General features: G+C 40.3%; 1 protein-coding gene across 3 annotated transcripts in view; it reads left to right on the top strand.

The window, feature by feature from the left end:
- Positions 1–20,588, top strand: part of inpp4b (inositol polyphosphate-4-phosphatase type II B) — a 195,604-nt gene that overhangs the window by 28,416 nt on the left and 146,600 nt on the right. The window contains exon 1 of one of the 3 annotated variants that reach the window (XM_060873093.1): positions 2,443–2,508. The exons of the other annotated variants lie outside the window; for them this stretch is intronic. Coding sequence (XP_060729076.1) covers positions 2,458–2,508 — 51 coding nt within the window. The 5' untranslated portion in view covers positions 2,443–2,457. Of the gene's footprint in view, positions 1–2,442; positions 2,509–20,588 lie in introns of those variants that run through there. 3 annotated transcript variants of the gene reach the window in all.

The following is a 20,588-nucleotide window of genomic DNA, read 5'->3' as shown; positions in this document are numbered from 1 at the left end:
GCATAATTTAAAGGCTGTCTTTGTTTTAATTTTATTGAGGTTTGGATTAAACCCATTCGACCCAAATGACCTGCAAATAACTAGAGAATAAATTTGCAAATAATAAAATGTGAATCATCTCAGTGGACTGTGGTTGTTTCACCCTTAACCTCTCAGTCTAAAAGCCAGTAAAGCCATACTAAGTGGGAATGTTGAAATAAAATAGATATAATAAAATTTGAAAATATTCAGTGTGAAATCAAGCAAAAAAAAACTTTGGTTTTGCTTAATGATGCTGATGTTATTATTGCTCATGATTGGTTCCTTGGTTTTAATTGAATTTCTATCAACTATATTAATAAAAGGGCTATTTATTACCTTTACCCCCACCTGCTCCAGGGGTACCATGCCATGACTGACCCTGCGCTCTGACCCGAGCTTGATAATAAGCTGGGATATGTGAAACATTTAAGGAAGCGGTCGCACAAGCGGTTAAGGCTCTGGGTTGTTAATTGGAGGATCGGGGTTGAAGCCCCAGCACTGCCAAGCTGCCACTGTTGGGCCCTTGAGCAAGGCCCTTAACTCTCTCTGCTCCAGTGGTGCTGTATCATGACTGACCCTGTCCTCTGACCCCCAACCTCCAAAGTTGGGATATGTGAAGGAAGAATTTCACTGTTCTGTAATGTACAGTATACTGTATGTGACAACTTCTTTATCTGACATCTCTTGTACATGCATGCTCACTAATCACTAATGGCATGGAGGACATGCAGGAATTTATTTATCTGTCTTTTTTTCTGTGCTTTTGAAACCTAGTTTGGATCTTTTTTCTCTTAAAAATTAGAAACTGTTGCTTGCTCATACCTGCTCATGTTCCGACATAAATGGCCAAGAATGACAAAGCAATCTTTCTGTTCTCTTTTTATTCACATGAGAAGCTGTGTGACTCAGTTTTCCTTTATCGTGTGTGTGTGTGTGTGTGTGTGTTTGAGCAGCTGAGACAGGAAGTAAATAATCATTTGATCAACATGAACCTGCTTCTATGTGTCACTGGGTTGTGTGTGTGTGTGTGTGTGTGTTTGAGAGACAGCTGGTGCCACACAGATCATGTGAGGACTAAGAACAGGGAAACGGCTGTAGGCTGAGGAAAAAGATAACGACTAATAAACGCTCACACATGCTGACCTTTGACCCACAGGAGGTTATGCGACGCTGATGTGGGGAAACCGCTGCACTCGAGTACACAGACACACAGTGGTGCAAAGTGTGTAGCTTATTGGCACACTGTTCTGTGTGTGTGTGTTTTCAATCTGCTTCTGCTATGACACACAGGCCAGCTCGGGCTCTGAAGGGTTCTTAATGCAGTACTTTTGGGAATCTCGCTGAACAGCCGACTTGGACTCTGACCGGCTGGAGGCATGGACTCTGAGCCCTCTGAATGTGAAAGGATATTCTGGACGAAAGAGGATTTTTACAAAAAGGTCGCTCCGAGAGCCGGGACTAATGCAAAGCCCACAGAGTTTGATCTGAAATGCACTATTGACTCGGAAATATGCTCTCTCGTGATTTCCAGGGATTCTGTAGGGTTTTAAACGGTTGTGAATATATATTCATTCATTCATTCATCTTCTCCCGCTTATCCGAACTACCTCGGGTCACGGGGAGCCTGTGCCTATCTCAGGCGTCATCGGGCATCAAGGCAGGATACACCCTGGACAGAGTGCCAACCCATAGCAGGGCACACACACTCTCATTCACTCACGCACTCACACACTACGGACAATTTTCCAGAGATGCCAATCAACCTACCATGCATGTATTTGGACCGGGGGAGGAAACCGGAGTACCCGGAGGAAACCCCCGAGGCACGGGGAGAACATGCAAACTCCACACACACAAGGTGGAGGCGGGAATCGAACCCCCAACCCTGGAGGTGTGAGGCGAACGTGCTAACCACTAAGCCACCGTGCCCCCGGAAAATATGCATATATATGTTTTTTTTTTTTATATTAAAGCCATTCATTCTTAAATGTGAATTCTTAATCTGGTGCAATTCATTCATCCATGGATAAAAAAAAAGTCTTCTTCTTCTTTGTCGTCTTCTTTTTCTTCCGTCTTTTATGGTAAGGTGTCTTTGAGAAGGTGTTGATGTTATGGTCTCTCATTCGATGTGACTTCGTCGTTTCCTAACACCTCCTCCTCCCTTCTGCTTTTTCTTTCTAGATTTGATATCTCACTGCACATTTGATCATTAAATAGATTTGTAGTAGTACTAAAATTTTAAGGATACATCCAGACACCCTGTGAGTACCTTCCAAATGTTCACCTTGAAGAGCTTCTTAGTATAGACTCTTTAGCAGCACGTTTAAAGCTATGACCGTGTCCCCAGAGAGAGAGGGAGGGAGGGAGGGAGCAAGCAAGAGAGAGAGCAAGAGCGAGAGTGAAAAAGCGAGACAGAGAAAGAGAGAGAGAGAGACTATGACCTGTTCTCTGTATTGCTGCGTCTGCAGGAGGAGAGTACGGGATGAGGTAAGAAAACACACAGCAGAAGGGTGGAGGTCAGAAGGACTAGAGGAGGCGGTGAGGAGCTTGTCAAGTTTATGACATGCCAGGACAAGCAGGGAATTCCTGTGCAGGCTCCGTAACTCCTCCACACGCCTTTATTTCCTGATCAGAAGCAAACAGGCGCTGTGTTGATGTTGATGTTGTAGCTTGCGTGAATGTGGATTAAAAGAGCATGTACACTAACCGGTGCGTGTGGATGTAATACACGTGGATGGGTCTTTCAGGATTCCTGTGTGGGTAAGAGTGTGTGTTCATCAGATTAACATGCTGACAAGTTGACCGTGTGTGTAGGTGTGTTTGTGTGGGTGTGAATTAAAAATGAAAGACTGACCAGGTCTAAAGGTCGTGTCAGGAGTTTAATTTGAATCATGCAAGAAGTTGAAAGGATCACTGAGACGGTTTCGGGGACGGTTGTTTACAATTAAATAATTAAATTGTTTACAATTAAATAAGATTTCTTTTTGATTTTTTTTTTTCTAATAGACAAAACTTTGTAGTGAAGGATGTGTTCGCTTTTCTGCCTCTGCAGAAACCCTCAGATGGTAAATCAGCAGATAAGACGTTAGATAAAAGGCTTGCGAATGTGACATATGAATTAGAAGATGTGTGTGTGTGTAGTGTGTGTACATGGTGTGCTACATGTGCCTAATTAAAGTGATTGTTGTTGTATCATCGCATGCACATGACTTATTCCTGTTCCTATTGTTTTAATCATATTGCCTACACTTTTTTTTTTTTTCAGGGGTTTGACCTCTACTCTATCTACAACATTAATTAATTTCCTCGAGCAGTGTCTATGCGCTTATCTGTTATGAGACATTTGACACTATTTGTGTTCATTTTCTCAGAAGTATTGTTATGTTTGGATCCCACAGACCGCGCAGAAACCGACTAAATGCTCATCCCCTCATGCTGCAGTTGGATCAGATAAATCACACCTCCTTTTTTTTTCTTTCTTCTTCCCCCTTTACACTTAAACTCATTACGATTTCATGTCAGAGTGCCGCTTTCTATTCTGTTTGGAGCTCTGAAATCTTCTCCTTTTAAACGGTTTCCTTTTACAATAGCTTACAGCAACATATTCCGTTTAATTACGAAGCAGACTTATAAATTCTCCTGCCGTTGTCTTTTATGAAACGTTAATTGGCCTCCTGTAGCGTGTAGCATGTGTTAGACTCTCGGCCAGAGATACGGCGCTCAGCCAAAGACGGAGACGAGCTGATAATTAAGAAGAAAGCCGAGATCCTTGTATTTATATTCGTGTGCCACTCTCACATTGCGAGAGGTTTCTATTAGAAGCCCAAATCTCTTCATCTTCCAGGATGATATGCGCCTTCGAGCTCAGATCTGATGCGTCCGAGCGTGTAAAACACCTAACTATTTAATGTTCCATGCAATATGTAGTGAGGCATTGTGATTCAAATCGAAACACTACAGTCTTCAGATTCTTGATGCTGTCATCTTTGCAAAATACCACATCTTAGGGAGACACTGAGAAATGACGCAAACACTGGAAAAAATAGACACTTATATGTGATATGTCTGTCACTAAGTATGTCTGTAAAAACTACTTCCTAGAAGAAAGATATATCTGATGTTCTTCAGATATAAGTGGAAACATGAACGTCTGTCATACCACGAGGAACGTCGATGAAGGACATCTGTAGTGATTACGACGGATTTGCATGCGTACAACTTAAACCTCATTTGAATCCAAACCGATTGTTTTCATCTCGAGGATCAGAGCTTGTCTGAGAGCTTATGGCTGCACAAGTGGTCCTTGATTGCCGGGTCACGTGATCATAACATACGTAGGCTAAACCTATACCGTGAACTCAATAACACGACCTTAAATCTGCGGAACGTCAGCGTCGGCTTTCTGGCACGTTCTCCACAGTGATGGTTAATACGAAGCGCATATGAAAGTAGACGCTCGGGGTTTTAGGAATCTGTAGTATTTCACGTGTTTCTGTTTTTTTTATCTAGTCTATAGGAGCAATATATTCATAGAAAAGTTCCAAAGAAAAAAAACAAAAGCGGTTATTTTCATCCAGACAAATGTTTCTGTCTTCAAAGTAAATGGTGATATCAAACCCATTTCCGCTCTCAGACGCCACGAGTGATTGTTCATAAGGGTGAAAAATGTGAAGATGTTATTTTCAACTATTAAAATTCAGTGTATCGGGAAACATCGGGAAAAACACACGTCTCCCACTGAAAGCAAACTCATTTCATATCAGACTCGAGGTAGAATAATTCGTTCGTTTATATCGATCGATAACGTCTGAGCAGTCGATTACGACAGCGGACTCGTTAAAAGTGTCAAACGTTAAACTTGATCTTTTTTCTATCATTTATTGTTCTGTGTTTTAAATTCAGCTACTAACTTAGTTCAGGTTTCAGCTGGAGAAAATCGAGTGTTTCCAGAAGGATCTACTGTATATAATATCTCTTATTTCTTCGCAGATTAGAATGGAATTTTTGGTGATACAGATAGAATATCTACTGTATTTTACCTGCTGTTATTGTTTCTACTGGTCATTTTCTAGAAGCTAAAATGAAGCGGAATCTTTCCAGACGTGTGATTGAATCAGATTCGATTCGGACCGGATTGAAATCCCGGAGGTTCACAAAGGAGTCAAGAAAGAAAGAAATTGGTTCACCAGAAGAGTTTGCAAGCAGGAAGCACACACTAAAGTAACAAGGGGGTTGAGTTGGCGACGTTAGCATTCACGATCCACAGATGCTTCCTATAATGAAGTTAAACTTTTGCGATCCGAAAGCTGTTGCAGTTTCCGTACCGTAGCTTTGCTTTCTGCTCGGATTCCACTTTGACTTCACACACAGCTTAAACGTACCTCAGTGCTCAGAGAGAAGAATCAGGCAAATATACAGCGTGTAAAACCGTACGCTTGGCTTTCTTACCTTCCTCTAACACTTTCCTTACAGTTACACAGCCACCATCATTCGCCATCATCAGCTGCTGCAGAGGATTTCTGGCTTTCACAGTCTAAATACGTGTGATGTATCTGGATGTTTGACGTCCCGTGGCTTTGGAAATAGAATTTGAATTTCTATTGGAATTCTGGGTATTATTTTTTAATGGAAGCTATTGGAATTCTGGGTATTATTTTTAGAGCATCTTGGGCTCTCTCACGGCCTTTCATTGGGGCTTCAGCTTCTTTTTCTGGCTGCATTAGTGCAGCTATGAGAACTGAAGGTCCAGTAAGTTTTCCATTTCATCCTCCTTTACCTTTTCTTTGTGTTTTCTATTCGTCTTGCGGTGAGTGAGGTGTCTCACGCTATCATTCTCTCTCTCCATTTCACGTCTCGCTCACCCTTATCTATTATGTTATTTGAAATATGTTGTTTTTCACTTCTTATGTTACTTTCCTAACCTCTCTCTCTCTCTCTCTCTCTCTCTCTCTCTCTCTCTCTCTCTATACCAAACACTCATTAGACTTTTTTTCTACTGGAGTTTTTTTCCCCCCACTAAATTCCTGCTGCACACTTCACAAATCAGCGTCTTGACTCAAAGGACCTGAAGCATTTCTCAGTGGAATAATGAAACCATGAGCTCTTTCCTCACTATGAAATATTCACAGCAGTATATCAGACGTTCCTATCATATAGATTTATACAATCGATGCTTCTTTTATCTGTTGGGAATAGACTTAGATTTGCACTTGACGCTCGTTTTTGAAAGTAAATAAACATGTCAGCGAATATGTCTGTGGTTTAGATGGAACTTACTAAATAAAGGAGGAAGTGGTAATGCAGTGGTTAAGGTGTTGGACTACAGATCAAAAGGGCCCTTGAACAAGGCCCTTAACCTTGAATTGTTCAGTTGTACATAACAATAAAAGACAATATAAGTTTCTCTGGATAACAGCATCTAACAAATAAAGTAAATGTAATTTGCTCAGTGAAATGATTACTCTTTGCATAACCTTAACTTTGGCAATTGAGAGTCAGCCATAATAATTTACCCCTGGAGCAGAAAGGATTAAGGGCCTCGCTCAAGGGCCCAACACTTGTGGTATGGCCGTGTTGGGGCTTCTCTAGATGTCTAGTTTAGATTAGATTAGATTAGATTCAACTTTACTGTCATTGTGTAAAGGTACATGTACAGAGCCAATGAAATGCAGTTAGCATCTAACCAGAAGTGCATAGATAGCTTATTTACAAGTGGCAGTGTAATAAATAAGGGTATGAGGTTATACAGAAGGTGTAGTAATATGTACATATAACTGAATAAGGGTATATATATAGTGTGGTTTTTATATACGTATGATATATAAAAGTGGTTTGACCCCTGAAAATAAATGGTCTAGTAGTCAATGTTTTCTCTTAAGCCCTATTCGGATGGGATTAGTTTGACGTGGGGACGTGGGGGTAAAGTAATTATTACCAGAGCTTCTCTGTGATTTTAGTCCCGTCCGAATGTGCCATCTCGGTAATCATTACGGACAATGTCAGTAAAGATTACGGCGACTTTTACCTTCTGTAAAAAGGTCCGGAAAATTTACCTCAGGTAATACTAATCCCGTCCGAATAGAACCGCTGTAAATATGTACGGTAAAATTCCGTCATTTCCTGTTTAAAAGTAGTTTTTGGCGCGTTTTGCAAGCACTGAGGCACCATATTTGTCTGTTTGCGCACGTGATAACAGGAAGCAACGTCATACGCACATGACGACAAGGAGGTTACTGTGGTGCGTAAAGCGAGTTACCCCTCCCACTTCTGCTAGTTTTACTGAGATGTCTTGTCCTGTGCGAATTGGCCAATTAATATTACAGACGTCCTGAGGTAAAATTGCATTACTCCACGTCCCCACGTAAAACTAATCCCGTCCGAATAGGGCTTTTGATTGTGAACCGCATTAAAGTTTTTTGGTCCGATTCTGTTTGGGTTTGTTTTCCTTCATAGCTGTATTGACACCTCTGCAAATCATCCAGCACATTCCCCTGCCATCCTTTTGTGTTGATATGTACAACAACACTGACAGCCCTAGACAGAAAGATGCCACGTTTGGGAAGTTTAGACGACAAGATTGGTGTTTTTGATTTTGTGGAGCGTGTTTACGACTTTGGTACCATTTTGCCGGGAGTGTTTTTAACGCCTAACGTCTACAGATTTGAGAAATGTCTCCTGGCATCTTTTTTTTTAATGTGTGAGGAAATTCTGTCACTTTAAGACATATCGGTGAACGTGTGCCTGCTCGAGAGTGTGGCTAGTACTCGGCTCACTTATCTTCCTCCAACTTAATCCAAGGCTGAGTGTGTAGAAGGTTATTAGTTGCGAGAAGTGTGTCAGTGTGTAAGCAGCAGTAATAAAGTGCACAATATATATACGAAGCTGTCGTTTTCTCTCTGGCTCTTGAACTGCATGTGAACATGCGAGAGCTGAAAGTCTTCTCACGGTTCTGCCTGCGAATACACACTGAGAACCGAGTGAGAAATCAAGCTGCGGTGGAGAGCGTGTGTTAATTGGTGTTTAGCACAGGGAGAATTGTATGTGTGTGTGTCTGTGTTTGTGTCTGTGTGTCTTCACAAATGTTGCAAGATAAAAGTTTGGGTGTGTGTGTGTGATTATAAACAACTTTTGTAGGGTAATAAGGGAAGTGTTGTGAGTCGAACTCAGAGCTCTGTGTGTGTCTGTGTGGGCGTCTTCACAAGGGTAGCAAGTTAAAGGTGTAGGTGTGTGATTGTGTGTCTTTTTGTCTGTGTGTGCCTGCGGGGGTCTGTTTTTAATGTCGGTCTGTGTATGTGTGTGTATGTATGTCTTTACAAGGGTAGTGAGATGTGTGTGTGTGTTTGTGTGTCTCTTCACAAGGGTATAAAGTTAAAACTGTACATGTGTGATTGTGTGCCTGTTTCTGTGTGTGTGCCTGTGGGGGTCTGTGTTTGTTTGTTTGTTTGTGTGTCTGTATAACTGTGTCTGTATGTCTGTCTGTGTGGGTAGCGAGATGTGTGTGTGTGTGTGAATGTATGATTATAAGCTACTTTTGTACCATAATGGGAGTAGTGTTGGGAGTGTAGCTCAGAGCTCTGTGTGTGTGTGTGTGTGTGCGTGTCTTCACGATGGTAGCGAGATAGGTGTGTGAGGGAGTGAGTGTGTGTGGTTAGAGCTCTATAATTAAGGCTGCATAATTTAGACACTAAACAAAACTCTGACTCATGTGCTGTCCTGTGTATGTTTGTGTGTGTGAGCGTGTGTGTATGTGTGAGAATGCATGTGTGAATGTGCATGCCTGTATGCATGGCTGTTTGTGTGTGAGCGTGTGTGTATGTGTGAGAATGCATGTGTGTATGTGCATGCCTGTATGCATGGCTGTTTGTAAATGTGTTGAATGTGCACCTTCTTGGACTTTTTATATTAGCCTGGTGAAACTACACACATGTATACACACACGCACAGACACACGCGCACACTCATGCATATACTCACTCACACACATACACCCAAACACACGCGCACACACATGCATACACTCACTCACACACACGCATGTGCACACACATACACACACAAACACACGCGCACACACATGCACACACTCACTCACACACACATGTGCACACACACATACGCACGTGCACACACATACACACAAACACACACGCACACACACACACACACGCACGTGCACACACATACACACACACATGCGTGTGCACACACACTTACTCATGTGCGTGCGCACACATGTTCACACACTCACACACAAGCACACACTCACATGCTTTCCACTATTTCTATTCTTTCTTTTTCTATCTCTCTTCCCCATAATCCCCACTCCCTTCCTCTCTCTCTCTCTCTCTCTCTCTCTCTCTCTCTCTCTCTCTCTCTCTCTTCCTCCATCTCTGTCTAGGTCTCCCTCTTTTTTCCTCCGTCTCTCTATCTCTCTTCCTCGTCTCTCTCTCTCTCTCTTCCTCGTCTCTCTCTCTCTCTCTCTCGCTCTCTCTTTCTGTTTGCAGAGGCTCTTTCAGTCTCTGTGCAGTTTGCGCGTGTGTGTATTACTGTGTGTGCGTGTGTGTCTGCGCTCAGCATGTGTGAGCTCTAGTGTGCGATCTTGCAGGCAGTAGCATGTGTAGTACAGCAGAGTTCACACCATGTGTGAGGAGAGGATGAAGAGATCTAATGATGTGACTCTCTGATTCTCTGCTGCCTCACCCAGACACCTCGGCTAATACCGGACACTACTGCAGACCTGTAAGTGTGCTTTTGTGCATGTGTCCGTGTGTGTATTTGTGTGTGTGTGTGTGTGTGTGTGCAAGAGAGAGAGAGAGGGAGAGAGAGGGGGATCGAAAGAGAGCACATGCAAATTTATATCTGTGTGTTTCCTGTGTTTATGTTTTTAAGCAGCACTTGCACGTATGCTTTTACTTTCATGTTTTTCAGACGTGTGTATCTTTCTTGTCGGTGTGTGTGTGTGTTCACGAGCGTGTATCTTAAGTGGACTTCATTTGTACAGCTCGTCTATACACCGTGTCTAAAATATTTACAGTACATGTCCCCTCTGGGCTGTTTGGCCTGTAAGTGTTAAAGCCTCATCAAACCAACCTAGTTATATTAGTGTCATTTCTAAAAAAATTATATGACTCTGTCGTTTTATTGTAACAATCAAAGGAAAGAAAACAGGGTGAAGTGGAGTTCAGGGTAAAGTTGAGCTTCCTGACTCACTATAGTAGCTTTTTACAATGCTTATTATTAGATTATTCACATTAACGTGTACACGTTAGAGATGTAAGAACAGACTCGTATTCAGATCTCAGATGGAACTACGGGATTAACATCTATTCAGAAGCCACATTGTTCGATTCTATTTATTCCTATAGCACTTTAAACAACTCCACATGGTCTCAAAGCAGCTTTACAAAAGTATAGGAACAGAATAAATATATAAATAAATAAATACATTTATACTTTAAATTAAGTTACTATTTATCTCTAACATTTAACCCTAATGATCAAGCCTGAGGTGACGGTGGTGAGGAAAAACTCCCTGAGATGATATGAGGAAGAAACCTTGAGATGAACCAGACTCAGAATGGAACCTCATCCTCACTGGCAGTGTTGGCTCAAGTGTTTAAGGCTCTGGGTTGTTGATTGGAGAATCAGGGTTCAAGCCCCAGCACTGCCAAGCTGCCACTGTTGGGCCCTTGAGCGAGGCCCTTAACCCTCCCTGATCCAGGGGTGCTGTATCATACAGTAGCTACCCTTGCACTCTGACCCCAACCTCCTCAGTTGGGATATGTGAAGAAAATAATTCCACTGTGCTGTAAAGTATATATGTGGCCATAATAAAGGCTTCGATTCTATTTGTGTAACACTGGACAGGAAAGAATGTCAATGTAAATAACATCCTTTCTACAACAGTTTGTAGTCGAGTGAACTAACACCACAGACCCAAGACTCATTTGTTCCTTCCGTAGTCTTCAAATGAAGTCCTGACCATAAACATGGCTAACGCAACAGTGATCAAAGAAGGCATGACCCCATCCACAGCAATCCTATAAGTCACTGGCTGTCCAGTTATTACCTTAGGATGTGCAGAAATTAAATTTGGGCCGTCTACACACTCTAAGAAACGATAGAATACTGAAATTAACTACGTGAATTAAGAGAAAAAATTACGATTTAAATTCTTTTAAAGTCCACAGTTTTTTTTTTGTTTTCTCGTGAATGTAGCGTAATAAGGATCTTAGTGGATTTTCTTTCAGATTTAAAGTTCTGAACTATATTACAGTGTGCTATAAAGCTACAGTAGCAGACGAGTGCTGGCTTCAAACTATAAGCATGTTGTTGTTGTTGTTGTTGTTGTTGTTGTTGTTGTTATGTAACCAGTGTATAGATTTAGCCAAATCTTTACCAAATTGAAAGCATGACCAAAGGGATTATATAACACACACATACACACGCACACATGCACGCAGACACACACACACACACACACACACACACACACACACACACACACACACACACACACACACACACACACAGAATTAGCTATCAGTACCTAGAATAAATGAGATACTAAATAACATTATAGTTTAATAATGAGCATGAAGCCATATTTTCAGTAATTAATGTCATTAAACAACTAGGTCTATTATACATTAGCAAGATACTAGTCTTCTTCAGCACACGTTTTTGTTTTCACTTGTGTTTAAGGCTGGAGATCCAGACGTTGTTTATAAATAACGTCTCGAATGCTTCGTCTCAAGATTTCAATATTTGTCCATGTATGAGGGCTGAAGTTCACGCAGGTCGTTTGAAAGGTCATCTGAAAGGCATAGCTATAAAAAGAACCTGCGTCCTTTAGAAAGAAACATTACTTTCATCAGAATTTTCTGTGCTTTATTTATTCAGCTCTATACATTTTATACTATAGCGGACGTATATAGTGAATAGGATGTCAATTGTGATTCAGCCCAACATTGATTTTATGTGCAGTAGCTCTACTTAATGTGTTTGTGCTTCAGCATGAGTCTTGAGTGTCCTTTATGGTAGAGAGAGATAGAGAGAGAGAGAGAGAGAGAGAGAGAGAGCTCCTCGTGAGAAAGAGCATGGCGGCTTCTCAGGAACTATGTCAGAGTGTCTAGCGGTATAGAAGAGGGCGTAGATCAAACCTCTGTTCAGACCTGTGCAGGAAAGAGGAGAATAAAGGTTAGTGAGCGAGTAAATGAGCAAGTGAATGAGTGTAGCCAGACATTCACGATCAATCCTTGTGCACACGTCGAAGGCCTCGTTTGTCTTCCTTCGTTTTTCTGCCTGTTTCTCTCCATTACTTCCAGTTGTTTGTTTGCAAGCCAGAATGTCTCATGCTGTCTTTCTCTTGGGTTTCATCATTCAGGGCTGAAGAGAGAACAGAGACGATTCCCCGTCGGTTATTACTGTCTTGTGTCTCAGACCGTTGTGTTCCTGACCTCTGGAGTGTGATGGAGCGAATATTTAGGGCTGTGTGCTGCTAACGTCCTGCGGCACAAATTATAAATACTGTAATATATTTAATATGATTTGCTCAGAGAAACAGAGATACCACAGAGGTACTACAGTATATCATGGTAGTGTGTGTGTGTGTGTGTGTGTGTGTCATAATATATAAGGCCATAATACTTCTAAAACCATTTTCCTGAAACAGTCGTTATGTTTTAACCTACATAGACACTCATGGCCACTTTATTAGGAACATATGTCGAATCAGCTAGTCTAAGTCTAAGAGCATTAGCATTAGCATTGAGAAAGAATACTCAAGAGCTAGTGTTAGTCTTCACATCAAACATCAGACTCTGGGGGGAAATTGTGGTGCTAGTAATAGTGGCTTCCATCGTGGTATGATTGTATAGGGATTTTGACTTTTTACACACAGCTCCCATGTCTCTAGAACGTTATACAAATATATACATATATTGAAGCAAAAGTTGTAAAGGTTGTAAAAGTTGCAATGCCTTGTTTGTGAGCGAGGTCTGAGAAGAAGAACGATCACTGGTTTGAGATTCTTTATAACCATGTCAAGCAGAAAAGCATCTCAGAACGCAAAACGTGTCAAATCTTGACTGACACAGCAGCAGAAATGCGGCAGGTTTCACACCTTCAGCTAAGACCAGCAATCCGAGGCTACATCACAGACGGGCATGGAGAGACGACTCACAGCACAAACCAAATGCCTGCGTTCATAATCCTAATCTAGCCAGATGAAATCCCTGAGCTGTTTGGGATTAGAGCTGTAATAATTGATATGTTAGTGATAGTATTGTGTGTGAGGTTAAGAGGATTTTCAGTCCCTGTAGCATACATAATGGTTCGGACAATAGAAATGAATGAATAAATTTTATATGTTCGTATTACAAGCTCTAACATTGATGTCTGTTGTATATACATATGTAGTGGTGTCTGATTTATCATTCATTCATTCATTTTCTACCGCTTATACGAACTACCTCGGATCACGGGGAGCCTGTGCCTGTACACCCTGGACGGAGTGCCAACCCATCGCAGGGCACACACACACTCTCATTCACTCATGCACTCACACACTACGGACAATATTCCAGAGATGCCAATCAACCTACCATGCATGTCTTTGGACCGGGGGAGGAAACCGGAGTACCCGGAGGAAACCCCCGAGGCACAGGGAGAACATGCAAACTCCACACACACAAGGAGGAGGCGGGAATCGAACCCCCAACCCTGGAGATGTGAGGCAAACGTGGTAACCACTAAGCCACCGTGCCCACCTGTGTCTGATTTATATATTTTTAATCTTAAGTTTTCACATTTTCTACTGATTCTAACTACCACAAAATTTTCTAGATGGAGTTCTGGTGCATGCGTGTGATGTATGTTATCTGAGCAACACAGGAACTATTTCTCATACGTTTTGTTCCTGATGGCGAATGTGTATAAATTATTTTAAGTCGTGTTGATGAGGACATTTTCACTGGTACCTAATCAGCCTGTTTCAATGCTTCGATGTAAAAAGCTGTGTGGAAATAACCTGAAGTGTTGTTGATGTTCCTCTTCTGCAAACCACAAACTTCAGTATGATAAGCTCACAGAATAGCAGGAACTTGCCTGAAGTGTGTAAGTGTGTATGTGTTATCTGTTTGTGTGTTTGGATAGACAAATATATAACCGAGAGAATGAAGCGATGGAAGGAAGTGATGGAGAGGTTCAGGTCAGCATACAGGAACCGGATGCTTTTTTTTAATCTTATAAAGCTTCCTCTCAGTGTGATAGACTCAGAGTGAAAGAGACAGAAAGAACTTTGTGTTAGAACTTTGAGATGCAGCTCGCTTTGGACACCCCCTTTTTTTTTTGTGTTTTTCCATTGTCGAGTTAAGAGCGCGTGTGGTAGAAGAGATGCTGCGTGAACCAGTGGCCTTTCACACACACACACATCTCTTGAGAGGTCAAGAAATGCAGGCAGTTAAAGCCATCATGTTGCGATGATGCTTGATTGCAGATTAGGTTAGAAATAGCACAGTGATAAGACCTAACTATTACGGTATCTAGAGTTTACACCAATGGCACAAATGTAGCTTTAGCAACCAGTTCACTTTAAAGCTGATTTTATTTTTTATTTATTTATTTATTTATCTTGCAACGGCAGTGGGCCTCACACGTTTTTCTTTTTTTTAAAATTCCACGTTAGTGTTGCACAAGCGTTTACTACGTCGTTGTAACGAGCATCTCGCTCAACTGCAACAACGCTACACAATCATCACAGGTTTGGAGTTACAGTTTGATGGATCTTATAGAACCGGCGTGGCCTAAAATGTTGAGGTGTTGAGGACGATGACTAACGCGCACTACGGCACACTAATGACTAAAAACTACGTCCTTCCTTGAATCGCATTTTAAATGGATCGATGTCAAAAGTTAGATGTTATTTAATTGTTCAATTCGGTTTGATTCGATTCGTATGGAGCTTTTAACAACCGACATTAAAGCAGCAAACGCGGCTTTACAGATATATAAAAAATCAGGATAGAAATTTTAAATATAAACTGATTATTGTTAAGGAACTCGGATGGAATGGTGGTGAGGAAAAACTTACTGAGACTGTATGAGAGGAACCAGACACAAAAGAGAAGCCATCCTCGTCTGAGTGACACCGAACTGAGTGATTCTAAATTAGTTCCCTTCTTTAAATTTCTATAGTCGAGTGCAATTGTACAACCAGGAGCTTTTAAGCAATTTCAGTGTAATAAGAATCTTAATGTAAATTCCTTCCTGTCTAAAGTCATCAGATCACATGATCTTTACAGTGCCAGAGATGCATCGTCATTTTCTGCTACATGTTTAATGTGTGTATATGTTGTATATGTTTGGTGAAGGTGTTGGACTACTGATAGGAAGAATGTGAGTTTGAATCCCAGGGCTACCAAGCTGCCACTTTTGGGCCCCTAGGCAAGGCCCTTAATCTTCCATCCATTATCCAGTTGTATAAATGAGATAACTGTAAGATGTATATATGTGTGTATATATGCATATATGCACACACACACACACACACACACATTTTATATATATATAATGAGACCATAGTCACACACATCACTGCACCACACTCAACACGTATGTATGTACATACATGTATGTATGTACTTGTGCCTTATTTTTATATTATTTATTCTTTATTCTTTCATTTTATTATTTTATTCTCTATTTAAATGCTATTTTATATAAAGAATATATTATGTCATATTATTGTATGTGACAATTTGGATATGGAAATTTAAAAAAAAGACCTGTGTTAATGTGAACAAGGTCTCTAAAGACATGTAGGTGTGAATTGTCTTTTGTCTAGATCAGCTTACAAAAGTGTTTGGTTATCTGCATGTGAAAAAAAAAAGTGTGTGAGAGTGGGTTGAGAGTGTGTTAAATGAGCAGGAAGACCTACTGCCCACACGCTGCATGGGTTCCCATAGCAGTTTAGTTGACAGGTTTTTTTATAGAATATAATATAGGTTTGTCTTTAAGATGAACATGTGAAACTCCACGCAGAGAGCAACCTGAGCTCAGGATCGATCTATCGAACCCCAGACCGCGGGGTTGTGACGCTGTGATGCTGTGAACATTCTCTTCTGCTATTTTCCAACTCTGATCATTACCATATGAACATCCTGTTAGCTGCACAAACAGCAGAATTCAGTCTTCCTTGTTGAAGTGCTGTAAACCGTCACCGAGTTTGTCACTTCTGTTATTTAACAAGTTCAGGCTTCGTGCAAAAACGGAAACTGTGTAGTTCTCATTCAGAAGAGTCTTCTCAGTAACTCAGAAGTTTCCTGCGTCTTGTTGGAAGTGTGGGTGAAGGTACACACAGGTACAGTAGGGATCAAATACCGAGATGAGCCACAGCAGCGTAACCTTTGACCTTGAACGTAATCACTACATTACTACATTAAATACTGCCCTTTGATCAGTTTAGTGTGTGTGATTGTGTGTGTTTGTGTGTACAATGCTTCCTCAGATTAACTTTCAGTTTTGCACAGTGAGAATTGGGTAACACGTTCCCGAAATACAGGCGCAAAATCCTCTTTTGGATCACAAGCAGAACTTGGACCGTGCACCGTGTTTAGAGCGTGCAGAAAAATCTGGAATTTGTACAAGTCTGCATTATTAACATCCAGCTATTTAGCTGAGCGTTTGCTGACATAGGCACCTCATCTCATATCTCTTAACCTCGATCGATAAATCAATCCGTTTTGCATGGATTAACCTCGTCTAAGGGCCAAAACGCTGCTCGAATGAACCCATAGAGACAAAAAGAAAAGCCAGCGGGTGATATGCAGTTAATCTTTAAAAAATGGGAATGAGTGGATCTTACAGTATCGCTATGGAAACTGGGCATAAATAGATGATTCATGCCTATTTTCAATATTTCATCATTGTAAGCGTAACTGATGTGCAAATTTCTATCATGACTCGCATTAAGCCTCTGAGTAGACCAGCATTGTGTTTTCATGCTGCATTAAGGAAAAACAGTCAAAGAACACAAAGCTGAAGTCACATGAGTCAGGAACGGCAGGAACAGAGGGAGAGGTAAAAATGCCCCGCAGGATGTTTCTATCACAAGTGTGTGTGGGCATGTTGTCGACTAAATGTAGACTTCCCAGGGTATAATTCTCTTGTCCAGGGTTTATATCTACTGTATCCACTTTATTTCTATATCATTAATGCTTTCAGAATCAGCAAGAGCTTTATTGCCAGGCGTGTTTTCACATGCGAGGAATATGTTATAGTGACAGAAGCTCCACAGTGTAACAGAATGACATATACAATATAGACAAATTGTATGTACAAATGTACAAGTGTGAAATGAGCAATTGAAATATACATACAGTAGTATATGTTTTAAGTAAATAGTGTGTGAGAATAGTGTGTGTTCCGTGTATATTAAGTGTACTGTATTGTATTGGCTGTGTTCGGCTGATCATGCAAACTAATTTCCCCAGTGGGGAATAATAAAGTGTCTGTCTGTCTGTCTGTCTTTTTATTTATTTATTTATTTATTTATTTATTTATTTATTTATTTATTTATTTATTTGTCTGTCTGTCTGTCTGTCTGTCTGTCTGTCTGTCTGTCTGTCTGTCTTTTTATTTATTTATTTATTTATTTATTTATTTATTTATTTGTCTGTCTGTCTGTCTGTCTGTCTGTCTTTTTATTTATTTTATTTATTTGTCTGTCTGTCTGTCTGTCTGTCTTTTTATTTATTTATTTATTTATTTATTTATTTATTTATTTATTTATTTATTTATTTGTCTGTCTGTCTCTACCTGCCTGTCTGCCTGTCTTTTTTATTTATTTATTTATTTATTTATTTATTTATTTATTTATTTATTTATTTATTTGTCTGTCTGTCTGTCTGTCTGTCTTTTTATTTATTTATTTATTTATTTGTCTGTCTGTCTCTACCAGTCTGTCTGCCTGCCTGTCTGCCTGACTTATTTATTTATTTATTTATTTATTTATTTATTTGTTTGTTTGTTTGTTTGTTTGTTTGTTTGTCTGTCTTTCTGCCTGTCTGTCTTTTTATTTATTTATTTATTTATTTATTTATTTATTTATTTATATGTCTGTCTGTCTGTCTGCTGTCTGTCTCTACCTGTCTGTCTGCCTGCCTGTCTGTCTGTCTGTCTGTCTGTCTGTCTATCTATCTATCTATCTATCTATCTATCTATCTATCTATCTATCTATCTATCTATCTATCTATCGTATGTCCTTGTGTATGTGTGTAGTTTTTTTGTACTGTCTATTATGCAGACATTTGTGTAGACTATAGTGCTGTCTATTGTGTTTACTTCCTGTTGGTGTATGTTTTACATCATTTTGTTCTGCTATTCACACCCTGTTGCCTGGGGGAATGACAATAAAGTTTACTTTGACTTTGACGTTCACTTTGTCAGGGGTTCAATTCCTGACTCCTTCCTGTGCCATGGAGGTTTCCTCATGGTACTCCGATGTCCTCTATCAGTCCAAAGACATACTGATTGCCATCTCTAAGTTGTCCATAGTGTGTGTGACTGGGTGTGTGATAGACTGGCATCCTGTCCGGGGTGTATCCTGTCTTGTGTTCTTTTATTTATTTTTATTTTATTTATTTTGATGTCTCCATGAGAGATTTGACCTTGTGGGGACATTTGGATGGTTTTTACATGAACGTGCAGCTTCTTTTAGAAAAATAATTTAAAAAAGAGCAATAAAAGTGTTCTGGTTAGGTATAAATTTAGGTTTAACATTAGGTAAGCACCTCTGAAAGGTAGTCAGTCAAACAGACAAATGTGTGTGTGTGTGTGTGTGTGTGTGTGTGTGTGATGGGGGTAATTAGCTGCTCAGGATCAGATGGGTTTAGTCCTTGTCTTGATGGACACAGCAAAGCTTGGCTGAAAGGTAATGTGTGTGCACCTCCCTCTCTCTCTCTGTCTCTCTCTCTCTGTCTCTCTCTTTATACTATTTCTCTTTCACTTTCCTTTTGTATTTTTCTTTCTTTCTCTATCTCTACTGTCACTTTGCCTCTCTGCCTTCTGTCTTTTACAATATCTCCCTCTCTCTCTCTCTCTCTCTCTCTCTCTCTCTCTCTCTCTCTCTCTCTCTCTCTCTCTCTCTCTGTCTCTCTTTCTGTTATGTATCTCTCCTTCTACATTCTTTTTTCCATTTCTGTTCTTCTGTGCTATTTCTATTACCTGTGTGTGTGTGTGTGTGTGTGTGTGTGTGTGTGTGTGTACGTATTATTTATTGATGTTCCTGGCTTGTTCAGTTTTCACCATGCCCTACTTTGTGTGCTCTGACACCCCTTAACACACACACACGCACACACGCGCACACACACACGCACTCCAGGTATTGTCCGTGCAGGACCTGTAGTGATAACTCAGCTGTTTTGCCTGAGCTTCTGCAGCAGTGACAGTCGTCACAAGGAAGTCCTGATACAGAAAGAGGACGAGAACATGGACAGAAGCACTGATCCCTGTTTGTAGTGTAAAACTGCTCCTGATTACTGTATCACTCAGGTGGACCACAGCTCCATGGTTCATGTTCTGCCTCTTCCCTTCTTCCACCTGCTGCATTATCCAAATCTGTAGACTGAAGCATCTCCTAAGAAGTGCGTATAGTTTTAAAACTATGGATTAAATTAATTAATTCGTGTTCATTTTACTTTCCTCTAACAATAGAAAATCAAGCCATAGGTGTATTTAACTCCTCGTTCAATTATGATATTGTTTCTATGGTAACAACCTTCACAGAGACTTGGGACACAGGGAAGTTTGTAGATTCTTACTAACTTGACAAGTGTGTGTGTGTGTGTGTGTGTGTGTGTGTGTACACACATTACCTCGTTTATCACGTTTTTTTTGTAACCAACGCACAATTGCAATACATTTCCATGTTCTTTGTACTTGTGTGTGTGTGTGTGTGTGTGTGTGTGTGTGTGTGAATGCCATGAATCATGCGTAAATTACAGATACGTTTGCAAAACAGCGGATTTGTATGTTGTTACACCCACAGATCTCCATCAAAGGTCTAGCACACATACAGCTGTGAACAACCAATTAATTGATGAGCGGCGAAAAAGGGAAGTGGAAGTTATTTTGACTCACTTCTCTGCAAATATTTTAGAATATTTAATAATATTATTGATTAATAACCAAGCGTTATACTTCCAACAGCTGGTGTTTTTGTTTATTTCTGTTAATTGAATGATTTATTTTATTTGTCTTCATTTATTTTTTTTTAATTATGCGTTAATTAATCTCATTAATATAAACAGTTTTATTTTTACTAAATGTTCTTGATGGTATTAGCATGAGAATGTTTTCTATAACGTCTCCAAAGCTCTTCTGTACAGTAAAGCGGCTCTGGACGTATAAGGAGGCCAGATAAATGCAGCAAACATAATAGCAATAAGCAATTTAATCTCGATCTGGGTTTTACAGATGTAACAGTGCATTAATCCTAGCAAATGATACGATACTTGAAGTCGAGGTTTACGTTACATTAGTCAGTATTCTTATGTGTAAATTTGTAC

Source organism: Tachysurus vachellii, chromosome 6 (genome assembly GCF_030014155.1).
Source record: "Tachysurus vachellii isolate PV-2020 chromosome 6, HZAU_Pvac_v1, whole genome shotgun sequence".
NCBI classification, from domain to species: domain Eukaryota; kingdom Metazoa; phylum Chordata; class Actinopteri; order Siluriformes; family Bagridae; genus Tachysurus; species Tachysurus vachellii.
Note: the sequence above shows the minus strand (reverse complement) of the source record. Positions and strands in the feature narration are given on the sequence as shown.